This window comes from Enhydra lutris, unplaced genomic scaffold (genome assembly GCF_002288905.1).
Source record: "Enhydra lutris kenyoni isolate GAN:26980312 unplaced genomic scaffold, ASM228890v2 scaffoldscaffold17, whole genome shotgun sequence".
Lineage (NCBI taxonomy): Eukaryota > Metazoa > Chordata > Mammalia > Carnivora > Mustelidae > Enhydra > Enhydra lutris.
Window position 1 is genome coordinate 24,808,475 of NW_019154101.1, and position 22,160 is coordinate 24,830,634.

A 22,160-nucleotide genomic window follows, 5' to 3' on the forward strand; every position below is an offset into this window, starting at 1 on the left:
CACATCTTCTTTATCTGTTCATCTGTTGGACATCTGGGCTCTTTCCATTGTTTGGCTATCGTGGACATTGCTGCTATAAACACTGGGGTGCAAGTGCCCCTTCAGATCACTACATTTGTATCTTTGGGGTAAATACCCAGTAGTGCAATTACTGGGTCATAGAATAACTCTATTTTCAACTTTTTGAGGAAACTCCATACTGTTTTCCAGAGTGGCTGCACCAGCATGCATTCCCACCAACAGTGTAAGAGGGTTCCCCTTTCTCCACATCCTTGCCAACATCTGTCATTTCCTGACTTGTTAATTTTAGCCATTCTGACTAGTGAGGTGGTCTTTCACTGTGGTTTTGATTTTTATTTCCCTGATGCTGAGCGATATGGAGCACTTATTCATGTGTCTGTTGGTCATTTGTACATCTTTGGAGAAATGTCTGTTCATGTCTTCTGCCCATTTCTTAAATGGATTATTTGTTCCTTGGGTGTTGAGTTTGGTAAGTTCTTTATAGATTTTGGATACTAGCCCTTTATCTGATATGTCATTTGCAAAGATCTTCTCTCATTCTATCAGTTGCTTTTTGGTTTTGTCAACTTTCCTTTGCTGTGCAAAACCTTTTTATCTTGATGAAGTCCCAATAGTTCATTTTTGCCTTTGTTTCCCTTGCCTTTCTCCCCACTTTTTTTTTTTAAGATTTTTATTTATTTATTTGACAGACAGAGATCACAAGTAGGCAGAGAGACAGGCAGAGAGAGAGGAAGGGAAGCAGGCTCCCCACTGAGCAGAGAGCCTGATGTGGGGCTCGATCCCAGGACCCTAGCATCATGACCTGAGCTGAAGGCAGAGGCTTTAACCCACTGAGCCACCCAGGTGCCCCACCCCACTTTTTTTTTTTTTTTTAAGAGTGGCTTTATAAGACAATTCATCACCACTCACACTGGTAGGAATCAAAGTACTCATCGCTTTCCCTAAAACTCTGTAAAGAAGAGTTACATACTACCCATGTGGTCTCATCATTTCTTGAACATTTTGGTAGATCATCAGTTGCCCAAAGACTAGGTCCAAAAGTAGTTATCAGAAAACTGGAATGCACATTCTCATAAAGGCATGGTGGCTCTCTTATTAGGCAACCTTCAGTGGACCACTAATCGAGGTTAGTAGGGAACATGGTAAGTCCAGTGAACTCCATGTATCATCACTGTGGGGCATCTCAACAGAGAAATGGGGTATATACATATATATGTAAAAAATCAAATTGAAATTCAATTTGAAAATAACATTTACTGAAATGAAAACATCACCAAATAGGGAAATGCATATGGGAAAAGAAAGAAAAGTTTCATGAACTTGAAGATAGAGCAATAGAAATTATTCTGAATAACAAGAAAAAAAGAGGATTAAGATTAGTAACCTGTGAGACAAAACATGGAGTGTGGAGAAAGGAGCCTTTCTGTGGCTGATCATTCATGACCAGGAGTTTGGCTGTATGAGGTTTGGGGAAGGTGACACAAATAAGTAAATACATTGAGGATAATGGGTGCCAGTGGGTGCTGTTAAAGAGAGTCAGAAAGTATGGAGAAAGAGTCAATTAGAATAAGCCCTCTGGTTTGGGTTGGACTTGAAGGTATAAATGCAACTTCATGGCTATATGGATATATGAACAGATACAGATTTTGTGTGTGTGTATGTGTGTGTGTGTGTGCGTGCACACATGTACACCTATGCAAAGGTATATATCCTGGCTTTGTTCTGTGAGAAATTGTAGAGCAATAATACCTCTGTAGCTATGAGTATACCTAGGGCTAAAATCTTTGTTCCTAAATATCATTCCGATTTTCTGTTCAAAGAATGTGTTTTGAGGGGAGGAGGGTGATGAATGCAGGCGGTGATGAGGGATCCATGTAAACTCTCCAGTCCAATGTCCCATGCTGGCTGCTTCTCTTCCGCCACACCTGTGCGCACAAGCTCCCTAGGCTCACAGGGCTTCACAATGGTAGTAGCAACAAGTGGTGGGAGTAGTTTGGAGCAGGGGCAGCTGTCCTGCTCTAGGGATTGTTTGTTAGCTGGGTGTTTGTAAGTAAGGTCGAGCTTGCTCTTATTTTAGGAAGCACAACAAGGGTTTTATAAATATTGTGAATCCCAGCTGGCTGGCTAAGGCCTAGACAAGCACTTCCTGAAGAAAGCGGAAACGTTCAACTCTTTTGTTTAAAACAATAGACAGACAACTTTATTCATTCAGTAACACAGTCATTACAAAAACCATATCCCAATCCATATTTTGGATATAAAGAGTGAAATGCTGGGCTGAATGTTTATGTCCCCCCAGAATTCATATGTTAAACCTAATGCTCAATGTGATGGAATGAAGACGTGGGGCCTTTGAGAGGGGACGGGTTATGAAGGTGGAACCTTCACAAATGGGATTCCTGCCTTTATAAAAGAGTCCCCAGATAGCTACGCTGCCCCTTCAGCCATGTGAAATGAGAGCTAGAGAGCGCTGTTCATGAACCAGAAAGCAGACTGTCAGACACCAAACCCGCCAGTGTCTTGATCTTGGACTACCCCAACCCCAGAATTATTGAGAAATAAATTTCTGTTGTTTATAAACCACCCAGTCCATGATATTTTCGTTACAGCAGTCCAGACAAAGACACCCACCGTTCACTAACTCTTTCAGCATTCAAAAAAAAAAATCAATATTTCATTTGTATTGCACGCACAATATTCTGCAAGGCACTTGGAGAACTACTAACATGTTTAAAATATGCTCCTTACACTTACGGAGTTTATGGGCTGTCAGTTTGACAAGGTTTTGCTTTAAAACAATATATTGTTAAGTGTGTCAATCTGGCGTACTCTTGAAATAGCCAAAGCCTCCTGGCTATTACTCTTCCTAGCAACCCAAAGATGAAGAGAAAACAACTAATAACTAAGGTAGTGTTGCTGAGAGACAAACAGATAAGATAATCCGTGTGAAGCACTGAAAATACGCCCCCTATGTAGTAAGCACTCAGATGTTTGCTATAGGCATGATTATGAAAATAAAATATGCAGGCAAGTTCTTTTTCATTTTGTGGAGGACGAATAACATGGATAACTTTTATTTTCAAAACAGTTGATTGCGCCCACAGAATTCTTCCATGAAATGTGTTCCCAGGTAAAAACGTCAACGAATCTTTCATTATGTACTCAGCTAACATTACACTAAGATTGTGATAGGACCATTTAAAGGCCCCTGTAAGTACACTAAATGGAAGGGTATTTGATTTATTTGTTAAATTTCATATATTCCACTTTATAAAGTTATTTGGGATCATAAAGGAAATAGATTTTGGGTAATGCTGCAGACTAACAGTTCCTTAGTAAACTATCTTGATTGTCTAAATGTATGCAAAGGGAAAATGTTTCACACTGTCAAAACTCCCCTAAGTAGTGGTCCCTCCAGCCTCCCCAGTATGTTCAATGACAGGGAAATCTTTAAATCTGAAGGCAGGCAGTGTATGTATGTTATTAGAATATGCTTCCAGAAGTTCTTACCAAATGGTCCCAGTTATAGCCTGTGGAGTCTCACACACCCTACTGAGATTCACACCCACCATTTGCTACACAGTGCTGTTATACTCCAAAAGAAAAGAAAAAAAATCAATTTGGACATTAAAATTAGAGAATATTATAAGCAAATAAAGATACCTGATAAGGGCACTTCAGGAAAGGAAACATTTTAAGAACGTCCTTCAGAGGTGTTCTGCTGCCAATCAACTTTCTTCTTATTTCCAAAGTCTGACTCATCCTCTTATCAATTTCTTTCCAGTTCTTTTCTGTTTTCATATATTCTTGCTGGAACCAGTTAATATGTTCATCTGTCTCAGAATCTAAGCAAACAGTTTCTTCCTGCAAAATATTTTCGAAATATCAATATGTTTCATCTTTCAAGTGGCAGTTTAACACTTCGTGAGAACTTGAATCATAGGCTGTTATTGCACTTGTAATGGACTCCTAAGGTGAGGGTTACCACGTGTAATTACACTTGGCCTTGACTGTGGGTAACAAATGGACAGTCTTTAGCAAATCAGATAGTTCATTACTTACTATCATGACTTACAGTCTGTTCTCTTGACAGATGTAAGAGTTACTTCATTTTCTACATACCCTTCTAGTAGAAACCTAGATTATCTATAAGGTTCACACTTAACAGGAATGTTTTTTTATTTCTGCTCATTTAAATTTTAAAAGAGATAAAGAGGTTTTAAATTAAGGTTTTGTTATTGCTACTGTTTGTATTTCTCCTTCTTAAATGCCTTTTTATAACTGCACTACTATGCCATAAAATCAAAATTCAAAATAATAACGGTATTTTGTAACACTGAATCATCAAACTGTCAATTATATTTACTATAAATTTGAGTACATTGGGTGGGGTGGATGACTAGGAAATACCTAGTGTATTAAAAATCCAAGGTGATCAGTTTGAGTAGCCAGAAAAGCAAGTGTTTCTAGAAAACTTTGTTGAGGAGCAATCAGAAAACAAAAAGAAATAAAAGGCATCCAAATTGTCAAAGAAGAATTCAAAACTTTCACTATTTGCAGATGACATGATACTCTATGCAGAAAATCTGAAAGACTCCACCAAAATACTGCTAAAACTAATATATGAACTCAACAAAGTTGCAGGATATAAAATCAACATACAATAATCTGTTGCATTTCTATATACCAATAATGAAGCAGCAGAAAAAGAAATCAGGGAATTGATGCCATTCACAACTGCACCAAGAACAATAAGATACCTAGGAATAAACCTAATCAAAGAGGTCAAAGTTCTATGCTCTGAAACCTTAGAACACGTATAAAGGAAATTGGGGAGGACACAAAGAAATGGAAAAACAGTTCATGTTCATAGGTTGGGAGAACTAACATTGTTAAAATGTCTGTACTACCCAAAGTGATCTACACATTTAATGCAATCCTTATCAAAATACCACCAGCCTTTTTCACAGAACTAGAACAAATAATCCTAAAATCTGTAAGACCCTGAATAGCTTACACAATCCTGAAAAAGAAAAGCAGAGCTGGAGGCATCATGATTCTGGACTTCAAGCTATATTACAAAGCTATAGTCATCAAGACAGTATAGTACTGGCACAAAAACAGACAAATAGATAAATGGAACAGAATAGAAATCCCAGAAATGGACCCACAAGTACATGGTCTACTAATCTTTGACAAAGTGGGAAAGAATATCCAATCGGGAAAAAAAAAACAAACAGTCCTTCGACAAATGGGTGTTGGGAAAACTGGACAGCAAGATGCAGAAGAATGAAACTGGACCACCTTCTTACACCATACACAAAAACAATTCAAAATGGATGAAAGACCTAAACATGATATGGAAATAGGACACTATCAAAATCCAAAACATGATATGGAAACAGGAAACTATCAAAATCCAAGAGGACAACATAGGTAGCATATGACCTTCCATAGCAACTTTGACCTCTGTCATACCAACTTCTTACTAGACATGTCCCTGGAATCAAGGGAAAACACAAGCAAAAATGAACTATTGGTACTTCATCAAAATAAAAATTTCTGCACCATGAAGGAAACAACAAAACTAAAAGACAGCTTATGCAGTGGGAGAAGATATTTGAAAATGACTTATCATTTAAGGGCTAGTATCCAAAATCTATAAAGAACTTACCAAACTCAACATCCAAAAAACAAATAACCCAGTTAAGAAATGGGCAGAAGACATGAATAGAAACTTTTCCAAAGAAGATATCCAAACGGCTAACAGACACATAAAAAGATGCTCAACCTCACTCATCATCAAGGAAATACAAATTGAAACCAGGATGAAATGCTATCTCACACCTGTCAGAATGGCCAAAATTAACACCACTAGAAAAAACAGGTGTTGGTGAGAATTTGGAGAAAAGGGGAACCCTCTTAACTGTTGGTGGGAATGCAAACTGATGCAGCCACTCTGGAAAACAGTATGAAGGTGCCCCATAAAGGTAAAAATAGAGTGACCCTACAATGTAGCAATTGCAGCACCAGTTATTTATCCAAAGGATACAAAAATACAGATTTGAAGAGATATATGCACAACGATGTTTACAGCAGCATTATCAACAATAGCCAAACTATGGAAAGAGCCCAAATATCCATTGACAAATGAATGGATAAAGATGATGTGGTGGTGGTGGTGGTGGTGGTGGTGGTGTGTGTGTGTATGTGTGTGTGTGTGTGTGTGTGTGTATAGTATGAATATAAATGGGAATATATATGTGAATATTACTCAGTTTTAAAAAAAAATCTTTTTGAAAATCTTACCATCTGCAAAGACACGAGTAGAGCTAGAGTGTGTCATGTTAAGTGAAATAAGTCATTCATAGAAAGACAAATACTATCTGATTTCACTCACATGAAATTTAAGAAACAGATGAACATATGGGAGGGGGAAAAGAAGAGAGAAAGGCAAACCATAAAAGAGACTCTTAAAGGTGGAGACAAACTGAGGGTTGATGGAAGGAGATGGGTGGAGGATGGGATAGATGGGTGATGGTATTAAGGAGGGCACTTAGGATGAGCACTGGCTGTTGTATGTAAGTGAAGAATCAATGAATTCTACTCCTGAAACTAATATTGCACTATATGTTAACTAACTAGAATTTAAGTAAAATATTTAAGGGGCACCTGGGTGGCTCAGTCAGTTGGGTATCTGGCTTCAGCTCAAGTCATGATCCTAGAGTCCTGTGATTGAGTCCCATGTCAGGCTTCCTGCTCATTGGGGAGTCTGCTTCTCCCTCTGCCTCTCACCCTGCTTGTGCTCTCTCTCTTTCTCAAATAAGTAAATAAAATCTTAAAAAAATTTTAAAAGTAAATAAAATATTTTAAAACAATAACTAAACAAACAACAAACTGCCTCCTGCCACAAGAAAGAAAGAAAGAGAAAAAGAAAGAAGAAAGAAAAATTTGTTGAGGGGATACTCAGCAGAACTGCACTTGAGTTAACAAGTTGGCAAACTGTTTAGCTGACCAGAATATGAGCAGATGTCATTTATAAAAAATGAAAAAAAAAAATAATAGGCCTAAAATGTTCCTACATAAGGGCTTTTCAAGAACATGAGAGAGCTTCAGGTAGATCCACTTTCTATGAACGTAGGATGACTAGCAAGACAGACCAAGTGATCAAATCTCTAGAAAAGGATAACTTACCAACAGACTAATAAAACCCTATAATCTTACATAAATATAAATAGAAAATAAGTTTTTTCCACAAGGGATATGCCAAGACCTGGAAGTTTTATAGACAAATTCTACTAAACTTTCAAAACAGAGTGTTCCAAATTTATGCAAATTGTATAAGGAAGTCCGGGTCAGGAGGGTGGGGGGGGGGGGGAGGAATTCTATGAAGGATTCCAACCTATCTAAGACTCCCCAAACCTGAAAGAACACTGTAAGAGGAAAATTACAAGTCAGTCTCATTCATGAACAAAATTATAAAGAGAACAAAGAACAACTAACTCAAGCTTATCCCAGAAACGCAACAATGGTCTGACATTACTAAAGGAACTATAGTAAACTAAAGGGAAATATGATTGATTTACCCATTACATTTCACATGCCTTTCATACTGAAATCTGAATTTTTTTAAAAGATTTTTTATTTTAGAGAGCATGAGCAGAGGAAACAGGCAGAGAGAGAAAGGGAAACAGACTCCCCGCTGAACTTAGGAGCCCAATGCAGGACTCAATCCCACAACCCCAATTTCATGACCTGAGCCAAAATCAAGAGTTGGATGCTCAACAGACTGAGCTATGCAGGCACCCCTGAAATCTGAATTTTAGGGTCACTGTGATAGAAACAAAAATAAATAGGTTTTGAGAATTTTGACATATGAACAGTTCTGTAATTAACCTGGATTATCTAAATATGCATAAATACCATATACTGCATTAACCAAAGTTTTTTTTTAAATGACCACATTTGAAATAATGCAGAAAAAAATATGTATAAAATTCAACTTGAAAAAATATGTATAAAATTCAACATCCCTTTAAAATTAAAGGAAAAAATGTTCATCAAAATAAAAAGAGGAATTTTTGAAACTTATAAAGTTATCTACCAGAAACTTAGAACTAACATTTTTAATGTTGAAATTTTAAAAGAATTTTCCTTAAAATCAGAAACAAGACAATGCTGCTCTGCTATACTCTTATTCAGTCTTTTACTAGAGATCTTACCCAGAGTAGTAAGATAAGAAAGAGAAACAAAAGGCATGGAAATTGGAAAGATAGAAACAAACTGTCCTCTTTCATAGTTGATGTGATCTGATTATTTAAGAGAAAAACTCAAAATGATGTACATATAATTTATTAGAGTTGGGGAGAGAGTTTTACAAACAACTGAATGTAAGATAAATATTAAAAATTTGTTAACAAACAGAATATGTAATTTTTTTACAGTTGCAACAAAAAGTAAAAAGCACCTGGGAATACAACTAATAATAGATATGTAGGTCCTTTATGGAGAAAATTATAAAATTATTAGAAAATACTAATGAGACAAATTAATAGATCTACCATATTCACTGTTAGAAAAATTCAGTATCATAAGGAAGTATCACCTTCCTTCAAATGGAGATATAGATTCAATAATATTTTTATCAAATTCTAAATCTATCAAAAACCAAAAATTCATGTTTTAAGAATTCAACAAGATGATTCTGAAATTCACATGAAAGATTAAAAAGCCCAAGGATAACCAAGGCACTCTTAAAAAAATAACAATTAGTTAGTGGTAGAGACTGGAAACTATCAAGACGTTTACAACTATGTAATATGTAAATAGGGAAAGTTGATATTCATGTGGGGATAGATAACATTACTAGGGCAACATGGCAGAGCTTCTAGACACAGATCTCTGGAAAGAACAGAGATGACAACACAAATGCCTGGGAAAGAGGACTGTTTTACAAAAGGTACAGAAAACTGTCTAGCCATATGGGAAAAAAGAAAACAGATCTATACCACACACCTTATACAAAAGTAAATTACACATGGCTTAAGTACTTAAATGTTAAGGCAGATCTTTAAATTTAAATATATATATAAAAATAATTCTTATCATTTCAAGGTAGGAAAGAGGTTCCTAAAAGTACTAATCATAAGAGAAATGACTAATAAATCTAACTACATTGAAATTACAAACTTTCAGTCAACAGCTTTCATAAAGAAATTCAAAAGGCAAGGCACAAACTAGAAGATACTTACAATGATAAAACTGGTGGAGTAGAATACAGAATATATAAAGAATTCTTAAAAATAAATAAGAAAAAGGGGCAACCTCAGAAAAATAGGTAAAAGACATGACTGGGCATTTTACAGAGAAGAAAACTTGAGTATTTCATAAATATGAAAAAGATGATAAAGCTCTTAAGCGATTAAAATGAAAATAGGAACAAGTAACATTTTACTCCCAACCTATTGGTATCTTACTTGAGGTGGGAGGGAGTTATCTTGATATCTTATCAAAATGGTATCTTACTTGGGGATGTGGCAGTTTAAACTCAGTTCAGTGAGTTTAAATGTCTGTAGCAACCAGGAGAACAATTGGCATTGTCTAATACAGTTGAATATGTGCCAGCAATTCCACTCCTACACGTATACCCTTGGAAAGAACTTGCACACAGACACCAAGATATACAAAAGGAACAATCACAGCAGCATAGCTCACAGAGGCAAAAACTAGAAACCAGGCAAATGTCTGCCAATAAAAGATTATCCAAATAAACTGTGTTTTCCTGTCACAGTAGATTTTAAGCCAATATAAAAATAAATGAATAACACAACTGAACTGAGCCTGGGTGAATCCCAGAGTCAATATATTGAGTGAGAAAAAAGGTCATCGATGACATACTGTGTATCATCACATAAGCCGCAAAAACAAGCAAAACTAAATAAGTCACCTCACACATGTGGCAAATTCATATGTTTCAAAAACAGGTGAATGAGAAACCTAAAATTCAGAGTACAGGGCAGTGAAAGATGGGCAGACACAAAGGTATGGACAGTGTTCCGATTTTAAAGCTGAATGTGAGGCTCACGGTGTTTCTTTTGTCTCATAAATTATACATATAGGATTCTTTTGTAAGTCTCAAATGTATATAATGAGAAGTTTTTCGATAAAAAGGAAAATCTTAATTTTTAAAAAGGAAAGGGAATGTTTGTAATTATAAACAGCTTTCATTTTATTGTACTGTAGTGGGAGTTCTAAAATTGGTACTATTGACATTTATAGACAAGTATACACATAATGAATGGCTTCCCCTAACGCCCCCAGCCAATTCATGAAATGTCATAGAAAGCAGAGTTTCTGGAAAGCTTCTACCTGATTGGACCAACATAATGTCAGAAAATCCTATCTTAGATTGAAGTACTGTATTCAAAGGAATAGCAGGCTGCTTCAGAATTTCAAATTCTCACCTTTTAATGATTCATGTATCGTTAGAGCCAGAAGGAACTTGGACAGTGTCTGGCCTGTGCTTCTCACTTTACTGATGAGCAATTTGAGACTTTCAAAGGGGAAGTGACTTTCTCGAGCACGGAGACGGCCAGGTGCAGGGCTTCCGGTCTTAGCGCAACCCCGACTTCTCCAAAACGATGGATGGCCTTGTTCCGACAGGCTGGTTTCCTTAGCAGTACGCATTGACAAGAGGGAACTGGGGGATGAGAGAAGCCTGAATCTTACAGAGCAGCAGCAGAGTTGGCTGCTGCGTGTCTGTCTCAGCAGTAAAGATGTTGGGGCGGGGAGGTGGAGGGAAACGTGCTCAAGAAGTAATGGAAAGAAGAAACCGTGAAGCAGGGAACAGATCACACCTAGCCAAGGAATCCCAACGAATAGACACGATGAAGGGCAGTGTAGGAGTCATCTGTAGGATCTGTGACTTCAAAGGAATCAGAATAAATGAACAAGAACATTAATTTGAGTTGGATCCAAAATGGGTATGATCCAAAATGAGCTTAGGCCACACCTCCTTGACCACACGAGTGCTGGTAACAGAGAGTGGGCCCTCAGCTCCAACAGCACCATGCCCTGCAGCTCTGGGGGACTTGGATAAAGTAGCAGAGAGCACAGTCATCTAAGCCCATGGCTGGAACAGAAATAAGGAGGGCAGGGTGCCTGGGTGGCTCAGTGGGTTAAAGCCTCTGCCTTCGACTCAGGTCATGATCTCAGGGTCCTGGGATCGAGCCCCGCATCGGGCCCTCTGCTCAGCAGAAAGCCTGCTTCTCTCTCTCTTTCTGCCTGCCTCTCTGCCTACTTGTGATCTCTGCCTGTCAAATAAATAAATAAAATCTTAAAAAAAAGAGAGAGAGAAATAAGGAGGACACTCTTTCTAAGTGAGATTTGAACAGAAAATTGAGACTGCTTTTGATATAGTAAGACACAGCATGGTTCAAAATAGTTATAACTATTTCCCACACAGAGATGAATAAAAACTCACCCTGACTTTTTTTTATTGAACACAATGTTGCTCGGCATCCTACAATCTGAATAAGTTTACAAAGAAGGTGTCTAGTTGTGTCAATTTAATAATTCTTATATGTATATCCTTAAAAATCTACTTTAAAGGTCAGATGGAAAGGTCTTGAACCTAAGATTCACGGTCTGGAGCTCTGAACATCATCAGCAGATAATTGGTCATGCTCCCAGCCAACTACAGTATTTCCAAGAGAGTGTCATCTCACCTTCTAATTCCTAGACGGGTGTGTTTCTTGGAGTCACCTAGTCTGGTGGCCACAGGAGGCAACTGAACACTTGAACTGTGGCTAGTCCACACTGAGATATAGGCTTTGAAAATGCAGACTTTCAAAGACTTAGTATACCACAAAGTAAAAATAAAAATAAAACACCTCATTAACAATTTTTCATAATGACTGAATGTTGAAGTGATAGTTTTGTGGATATACTGGGTTACATAAAACATACTAATATAATAATTCCACCTACTTCTTTTTACTTTTCTTTATTTTTTTAAACGTGGCTACAGGAGAATTTCAAATTACACATGTGGTCCGTCTTCTATTTCTGCTGGACAGTGCTATGTTAGGGGCTAGGGTTTTCTACATATCACATTCCAATCATCCCTGTTTTCAATTCCATGGTCATCACAAGGACTGTGGAAATGATGTTCCTCTATGTAACTTGAAAAGTCTCTTTGCTTAGCATTCAGGTGTGTGGCTCAGTCAGTCATCAGGGAAATGGCAGCCACTTGGCCCAGGGTTCTAAGAGCACAGCTGACTTGTAAAACTTCACGCATCAGCGCATGTGCCCCCTGCGGATGGCAGTCATTGCATTATATCCCGAATGCAATTAACTCAACATTTTTCTTCAGTTCTGCACCATGAGAGAAACAGCTGTTCAAAAGCCTATAAAAGGATTAGTATTTATTCAATAAATCATTATGTGTCAGGTGCAGTAAGAAGCAAACGGTAAATGCCATAAAAGAAATCCAAAGAAACCTACAAGATATTCTTAAGCATTTGGCCTTTCAGCAGTTTTTGCATAACTTTTGATTCCATTTCACTTCTAAGCAAAGGAAAGCTAACACACAAGACTACTGCATGACTTTCAAAGTTAGGAGGTACAGGATACCCAACAAGGAGGAAAAGAAGATGTTTTAAGAAATGAGTAATATTACTAAGGAAAAGAAAATGTTGTAAGATAGAAACAAATCAATTACTAAGTCAGCTTAGTAATTTAGCACCTGGCAGATTTATCTATTTACTTAGCAAATGTTTGGAGGATTTGGGAATATAAGAACAACCTTTAAGGTTTATTGAATGTCTGCATCACTGTCCTGGACATTAGGTAGAGGTTTTTATTGTTGTTTTTTTTTAAAAACACAGGTTAATCTCTTGAAAGAAACTGTCACCACATGTCTGATAGGATAGTTCACATCAGATGGGACAAGGTATTAGTTTTGTTTCTGCCATGTTTCAGACTCTGAGAAATGTCCTTAACTAAAGTTACAATGGACATGATCTGCTCCATCCTGAGAACTAGAAAGAATCTCCAAATGGATTAGCTGAAAAAATGAAAACTAGGTATTTTTTACATAAAGCAAAATAAAGTTTCTCTCTGTTGTAAGCATTTTGATTATCATATATGGTAATACTTTTCCTAGAGCTCCCCAATCCAGATAGAGAACAAAGATACAGACTATGAAATCCCTGGGCTAAGGATGGCAGGATCAGCAAGACCCTCAAAAATGCCTCTGTAACTTCATGGAGCCAACACAAAGAGAATAACTGAGGTGTGGATCCAAAGCCTGAAATACTATACTGGGATCCCCTGGTATCACTCAGAATAGGCAAAATTATGCTGCTGTACCTGACAACCCCCAAACCTTAGAGCAACGAAAATTTATTTGTAGCTCATGTGACATGCCCATCTTGGGGCCCAGGTCTTCGTCCTCCTCACCCAGGGACCTGACTCCACCACCTGCAATGTTGTTAGGCATCACTGATAAAGAACGGGGGAAGATGAGGCATTGCACACTGGATGACCAACGTACATGGCACTTCTGCTCACATTTCTTGGGTAAAGTCAGTCTTGAGGCCACATCTAACTTCAAGATAGTGGAGAAGTAACAATCCCACTGATTGTCATAAGGAAACAAGATGGTTAAATTGGTGAGGAGCTATCATGTTCTCAGTCCTCTATCCCTAAGTTTCTCGTAATGTGAGAGCAAAGTTCTCCTTATAATTTAGACCAGTTTTCGATAAGGTCGTCTGTCCACTGCAGCCAAAACCATTTAACTGAGATATGAGAACTCCCAATTCTCAAGCCAGAGAACAATGAACAAAATGAATTCTATATTCAGCAAAACACTTTTCAAATATGAAAGAGCAATTTAAGACATTCCCAAATAAATAAAAACTGAGATACTTGGTCGCTTGCAAATAGATAGAAGGACATCTGACTGTGACTCAAATCCACACGAAAAAAATAGAGCCCTGGTATAGGTCATTACATAGGTATATATAAAAGACAGCATAAATGTATTTTCTGTTTGTAACTTTTTTTCCATCATATTTTAAAGACAGTTGCATGAAGCAATAATTATAAATCTGTGTTGATGGTCATACAGTATGTAAAATGTGATTTATGTGACAATAACAGCACAAAAGGGGAAAGGGATAGAGTTATATAGGGACAAAGGTTTTGTATTCTATTGTAATTAAATTGATATTAATTCAAGCTAGATCTTTAAAAATTAAGATGTTAGTTCTAATTTTCAGGGCAACCACTAAGGGATTAACTAAAAATGTATATATACTAAAAGAAACAATAAGTGAAATTGAATTAGTACACTAGAAAATTAAAAAAAACACACAAAAGAAGGCAGTAATTAAAGAATAAACAAAAAGTGAATAAAAAACAAATAAATAGGAAACACAAATTCTAATTTATAAGTAATTATATTTAATAATTGGCAGAATAGATTATACAAATGATCCAAATATATGCTGTCTACTGGAGACACACTTTAGATTCAGACCCAAATTGTTTAAAGGTAAAAAAAGATGGGCAAAGATATAGCATGCAAACAGAAACCAAAAGAGAGATAGAATAGCTATACTAATATCAGACTAAATAAACTTTAAAACAAAACATTATCCTAGAGACAAAGGAAAATATTTTATAATGAAAGAGAACCAATACCTCAAGAAGATATAATAATATCAATTTACATACACCTAACAACAGAGTCCCAAAACTCATGTGGCAAAAACAGAATTAAAAGGAGAAAGAAACAGTTCAATAATAATAGTATTTGGAGACTTGAATACCCCACTTTCAATAACGAACAGAACCTCTAAGCAGATGATAAATAAGGAACTAGAAGAGTAGAACAACTGTTATTTCTGGAGAAGACAAAATGGATTGTAGGGACACCGAACTGGATATAACAAATACATCATTAAAAGAAGACCTCTGAGAAGATGGTATTAAAGGCAGTTTTGAAGAAGCTGATTTATAGATTAAGTCATTTATTAAAAAAAGAAATTAAGTCATTTGTTGAAAACTCTTAAAAAGAAACTAAACATAAGCAAATTAAGTGATAAAACAATCTATGCACTTAAAGATCATATTAAAAGTCTCTCGACTGAGAGAACCTCATTGCAATTAGAAAAAACAAATTAGAAAGAAGCCAAAGCTCCTGTAGAAACTTCAGAGTCCTTTCTGTACTGCTTCAAGAAAACAGAATAAATTTTCACCAAATATCCAATTTAGAGTTAATCTACCTCATAAAGACAGAGGAGAATCTTTTCAAGGTAAATGAAAAGATCAGTCATAACTGTAAAGAACTGGAGACCTGAAAAAGTCAAGCCAAATTTTTTTCAGAAAATTTTGAAAGAAAGCATCTTATCAAAGTGGCTTATATCCCATGAGCAAAAAGTTGATGATAATAGGTTGAGGGTTCTGCTGGCTGAAAGAAACCTCAATAACTTAAAAGAAAATGCATACAATCAAGATAAAAAGCTTTTGCACGTCAAACCAAACAGTCAACAAAACCAAAAGACAACTGACAGAATAGGAGACAATATTTGCAAACGATGTATCAGATAAGGGTAGTATCCAAAATCTATAAGGAACTTACCAAACTCAACACCCAAGGAAAAATAATCCAATCAAGAAATGGGCAGAAGACATAAACAGACATTTCTCCAAAGATGTACAAATGGCCAACAGACACATGAAAAAGTGCTCCATATCACTCAGCTCCACATCACTCAGCATCAGGGAAATACAAATCAAAACCATAGTGAGATACCACCTCACACCAGTCAGAATGGCTAAAATTAACAAGTCGGGAACTGACAGGTGTTGGCGAGGATGCCAAGAAAGGGGAACCCTCCTACACTGTTGGTGGGAATGCAAGCTGGGAAAGCCACTCTGGAAAACAGTATGGAGATTCCTCAAAAACTTGAAAATAGAGCTACTCTACAACCTAGAAATTACACTACTGGGTATTTACCCTAAAGATACAAATGCAGTGATACAAAGGGGCCCATGCATCCCAATGTTTATAGCAGCAATGCCCACAATAGCCAAATGTAAAGAGCCTAGATGTTCATCAACAGATGAATGTATAAAGAAGATGTGGTAGATACATACAATGGAGTACTATGCAGCCATCAAAAACATGAAATCTTGCTATTTGCAACAATGTGGATGGAACTAGAGGGTACTATGCTAAGCAAAATCAGTCAATCAGAGAAAGACAATTATCACATGATCTCACTCACATGAGGAATTTGAGAGGCAGGGCGGGGGGTGGGGAGGTTGTGGGGGAAGGGAGGGAAAAATGAAACAAGACGGGACAGGAGAGGGAGCCAAACCATAAGAGACTCTTAATCTCAGGAAACAAACTGAAGGTTGCTGGAGGGAAGGAGGGTGGGGGAATGAATGGGATGGCTGGGTTATGGAAACTAGGGAGGGTATGTGCTGTGGTGAGTGCTGTGAATTGTTTAAGACTGATGATTTACAGACCTGTACCCCTGAAGCAAATAATACATTGTATGTTAATAAAATAAATAAATAAATTTTAAAAATGCATGCAACAGTCAAAAAAATGATAAAGAAGAATTTAAGCATTTCAAAAGTATATTTACATCCTAATGTTTCAAATGGGGCATCTGGCAGAGGCTCAAGAAGACCATCTAAGGATCTTCTGGTGAAGAGACTTCCAAGGAAGGATGAGCATCAGGCTGTGACCTTGTATGGATCCAGGCCCAGGGCCTCATGCAGACCAGATGCCACCACCACCTCCTCCCCAGGAAGACAGGGACAGGATTCCTCCAGCAGGGTATCCCCATCATGTCACAGAAGGTTTTCCACATGAGTAAGACATAGCTTATCCTGATGCTTCTGGTGCTGACAGATCCCCAGAACCTTCTTTTGGTCCAACCCTCCCACTTGAATGTGGCATCCCTAGCCTAAGCTCCAGTTCTGTGAGTCCCAGGGGATGATTCGTGAGAAAAGGATCTCCTGTCTTTCCCCTTATTCTGAAACTGCTTTACTGAGGAAATTTCCTGACCATGCCCATCTTCCACAGGCAACAAAAAATGTCTGTACACTAAGCACTGACATGATACTAAGCAATAAACACTAAGTAATCATGTAATGTGGCAATGGCATAAAAACAGAATAAGAGACTAATGGGACAAAGAGACAGTGCCCAGAACACACCCACGTCTATTTGGGAACTTAATATACAATAAGTGTCACCATAAATCAATGAGAGAAGGATGGATTTTTAGCAACTGATGTTAAGAAAGTGGCTCATTCTGAGGAGATCCCTACTTAATAGCAGAAAAGATGGACTCCACATGACTTAAAGAGCTAAACATGAAAGTGAAAACAATATATTTAATAGAACAAAGAGTAGAAGAATGAATGTCTTTGTGACTTAGGGCATGGGGAAGGACTGCTTCCTTCAAATTAGCAAAAAAAAAAAAAAAGATGCCAACTCATTAAAAAATGGGCAATGGATCTAAAGAGGGAGCTTTCTAAAAGAGGAAACTCAAAAGGCTAACGAACATAGTGAAGAGATTCTCAGACTCATTAGTTACCCAGGGAAATGTAAATCATGACAAGAATGACATTACACTTGCAACCTAATAGACTTGGCAAAATGTAGAAGACTGGTAATGCCAAGGGTTGGCAGGAATACAGGAAGATGCATGAGTGTGGGAATGAGACAAACAAAGTCATCTGGAGACTAATCAGTCAAATGTAAGTAAATGCACACCCTCCACCCCATGACTCCATTTCTGGGGAGACAACCAAAAGCAGTAACACATGGGTAAGTCCAGAAGCAGACATGGATGACGGTATTCTCTATGCTGTAGTTCCTAGTCAGGAGGAGCAGGGCTTGGGGCCAGGAGTACTTTATAATTCATTGCAATCATGGACTAGAAGTACACTAATATGAATGAGTCATAAAGAGTGTTAGTGAGAAAAGTGAAACAGGAATGAAGTATAAAATACCATTTATAGTAAGTCATATATATATGGGTGTGTGTGTGTGTGTGTGTGTGTGTATCCCAAAATGATAGTACACATTCTAGAACACTTACAGATTAAAAGTTATGTATAGAATACATTGGAATGGTGGCTCAAGGGCAGAGGTGAGGGACGAACAGATAGGGGTGAGAACAGAAAGACAGAAGAGAATAGCAACAGGCCTCACATGGGAAAACGACCATGATAGGCCATGAATTAAGAAGTGGGACTCATTCAGCTTTAATTAGCACCTGAGATTTTTCACAACAAAATACTGCAAAGTAAAATTCCATCACATGGCTATGCAGTTCTATACAATTTCTGTAAGCTCTTAAAACTAGTATCTTCACTTAAACAGGATAATGTCAGCAACTTAGGACATTACTCAGTTAAGTCTACTGTTTTGAGAATCTAATTATACCTCTGTTTCTAGACATAAGACAAAGTATCGTCAAAGGGAATTAAACAAAAGAAATAGATTTATCAATTCACAGGGCTGCAAATTGCTTAGACCTAGAACTAAAAGGCAGACACACATGAGCTATGGAGCACAGCTGCTGCACTGGGCTGCAAGAGACAGCAGTAACATGAGGTCATGAGGTTGGAAAAAGATTTTTTTTTTTAAAGATTTTATTTATTTATTTGACAGAGATCACAAGTAGGCAGAGAGGCAGGGAGAGAGAGAGAGAGGAGGAAGCAGGCTCCCCGCTAAGCAGAGAGCCTGACAAGGGACTTGATCCCAGGACCCTGGGATCATGACCTGAGCCAAATGCAGAGGCTTTAACCCACTGAGCCACCCAGGCACCCGGAAAAAGAATTTTTTAAATTTATTTTTATTTGACAGTGACACAGAGAGAGAGCACAAGTAGGCAGAGGGGCGGGCAGAGAGAGAGGGAGAAGTAGGCTCTCCGCCAAGCAGGGAGCCCAATGTGGGACTCAATCCTGGGACTCCAGGATCATGACCTGAGCTGAAGGCAGTCGCTTAACCAACTGAGCCACCCAGGCGTCCCTGGAAAAAGATTCTTAAACACCGTGAAATGCCCAGTATTTTGGAGACTTGGCCTGGAAACAAAGTCTGGGATTCTGACCAGCATAGCCATCCACATAACATGTTGGTGAGTCTTTTTACAACAGAATATGAGGAACCCAGGTAGATTTAAAACTCCCAGGTGGATGCTTTGACATTGCAGATGCTTTGGGTTTCATAGTGTAGGTTTAGCAGTTGTGAACTGGCCCGGAGCTTGGGATAGGAGGAAAATTAGTGAAAAAATGTCCGTGTCCTAGCCTCAGACCCACACAAATTCTGCTGCTGTCTCCATTATCTGCAGAAGCCCATGTGATAGAGCTAAGAAAAACTCCTTCCTCCACTGAGACATCTACCTTCAGTTCTTTGGTAAATTGTTCCCAACAATCAAAAGAGAAACAACAGCAATGAAACAAAACAAAAGAAAATCTCTTCCCCTCTCTTACTACTCCTTTCTAAAATCTTCCTCTAGTTCATCCAAACCCACTTCCCTGCCTTTGAGGGCATAGCCTGACTCCTGACTTCTAGCCTCCAACAGCATTTTCCATCCCTGCTGCACATGAAATAACGGTTTCCTATATTGTGGAAATACTGTGCCCGGTCAAGAACGTTTAAAAGACATGAACATTGCCTAAGTATCTTAATTCAAAATGTCTTTAATTTTGAGAAATCTTCAAGATACTGAAAAGGAGCTATCAGAAGTTCAAAGCGGAGATGGGAAGTCATTTAGGCAATTCATGTGAAGTGTCAAATTCTGTTAGTAGTCTATTCAATGGATTTGTCTTTCCATTCTTCTTAGGGTTTTACCATTTGCCTTGTTGCCATGCAGGGTACAAAGTACAGAAACGCATTGTTTCTGTAAGATTCTAGGATAAACTTTTTCCCAACTCTAAAGCGTTTGGCTCTAGAGAACACGAGGTCACATACAGAGATGTTACGGTCTCTGACAGAATCAGCAGTCTGTGGCTCCATTTGTAAGGAGGAGACGAGTAAATCTTCATTGATTAGAGGTGTTTGCCAGAAAAAACACTGTCTCTTCAGGTGTGAACAATGGACACTCTATCATCTCTTGTTGCCCCAGTTGGTAAGGTCAAAACTAAATTCTATGGCAACTTAACTCGTCTCAGACTCTGGTACATTCAGTTCTCTGTGTTTTGGGGGGTAGGGGGAGAAGGGGAATGTGTTTTTGTAGCGAAAGCCCCTGCATGGATCTTAGTAGGATTCATCTGAGTATTCAGGCTTGTCAGGGGTCTTGGGGAGGAGGGTAGAAGGGAAGAGCCACGAAGGGTGTCATTCCATGAAGAACTGAGGTGGTGCTGAGAAGGAACTGGAAGGGAAGTGTACAAATTGGTTCAGTGATGATGTGTCAACAAAAACGAGGCCCTTTAGGCCCTGTGATCTCTGACCCTACGAACATTCCTTTGAGTTCTAGTGCTAGGGACAATTCTTAATCTACCGAGCTTACATTCATTCTTTCCAATGAATTTTGGTGAGCCGTGCATCATAGAAAAGGAAGGAAAACTGAATTTGAAAACTTTATATATAAAGGAACTCCATTTTTGTATATGGAAAGTCAGATTTCTTGAGAAAACCAATTCATGTATGACATAATTATGTTCCTTTACAAAGTGACTTTTTATTTTCAGAATATAAAAGATAACTAAAATTAATCTAACTCTGTCTTGTCATGATTTTAGTTTGCAACTGGAATATTGCAGTCAAAGTTTCTAACAAGTTACACCACTAAATTGTTACTTTTCCTTTGTCTTCTGGTCAAAGAGCAGGCATAAAATTATATTCTCTTCACTGGCTTAGGACTTGAAAAATCTCATTGAAAATTATAGTAAGATATTTAAAATATACAGCTTCATCTAAATTTTTTTTTGTTGTGGGGATGAATGATTTTCAAATATTGATAGTACTAAGAAAATTGAGATGACCAACTGTGTTGCTTTATAACTATCGAATAATTACACCAGCTAAAAAAGAATATGAATATTCACATCAAGTACATTCACTAACATAAATGCGCTTGTGGTGAAGAGTTAGGATTACATGTTCATGTTGGACTGGGGTGGAAACAGAATAGGCAGTCATGGGAGTCGACTTCTTTTACACTTGGTAGCTTTGGACATCCTTCCTAAGGAGTTCATTTACTTTATTAGCAGGGGACATTTTTGGCTTTGACCATATCTGGGGGCTCTGAGGTAGTTAAAGGATATTTATAGGATCTCAGTAATTAGGACCCTCATGAACATTATTTACAGCAAACCCGATGCGGTGGGGGGAATCTCCAGCGGCTGCCTGGCCCTTAGGCCTAAACATCCTTGCAGCCACCTCTGGGTGGGTGTGGGACACCTTCTGGGCAATGAAAGGGCAGGATGGGGTTTGTATCCATGCATGTGGGCTACATGCTTCCCTGAGACCTTGAGGATAGAGGCTACCCTACAATATGATTTCCAAAAACTGTCTGCAGCAAGAACATAAGATCTATGTTACGATGAGATGAAGTGGAATTTTTCAAAGGCCCAGAACATAAGGGTGTTTCCAAGTTTTTCAAAGTTTGCGAAAGAATAAACATGAGATGATGAATAACATGCTCCGCTCGAACTGTTTTTGGGAGCCCTCTTTTGGACATATTATCATTCATATTATTAGCCATGCAAACAGACTTCCCTACCTCCAGTTTTCAAAAAGACTATCTGATTCTGTTTTAGTGATTTTAGATGCTATTACTTATTATCCTTTAATCAATCAATCAATCAACCAACAAGTTATAAGAGCATTTAAATATCCAATCTTACTTTTATCTGGACAATTTTAACTTCATCAAAGCTTATATTGGTAAGAGATTTCTTCGTCTGGCCTCTCCGGTGTCCAAATTTACACTTATTTCTCATCACTTGTTCGTCATCTTCTATGGGTCTCCGAACATATTTAAAGCGATCTTTGAGAGCTCGTTTCCATAAAAACTGCATAAATTAATAGAACAGGACAGTTAATCTTCAAGGAGACTGGAATAATCCCACATAAACAATAAAATCTTCATCACTCTTGGATT

The 22,160-nt window shown here is 37.8% G+C and overlaps 1 protein-coding gene across 1 annotated transcript in view; it reads right to left on the bottom strand.

Annotated features, from left to right (window-relative positions):
• LOC111147768 (sterile alpha motif domain containing 3) overlaps positions 1-22,160 on the bottom strand; it is a 51,570-nt gene that overhangs the window by 2,365 nt on the left and 27,045 nt on the right. The window contains exons 6-7 of the mRNA XM_022503996.1: positions 21,904-22,071; positions 3,685-3,885 (exon numbers count right to left, since the gene is read on the bottom strand). Coding sequence (XP_022359704.1) covers positions 3,685-3,885; positions 21,904-22,071 — 369 coding nt within the window. The remainder of the gene's footprint in view (positions 1-3,684; positions 3,886-21,903; positions 22,072-22,160) is intronic.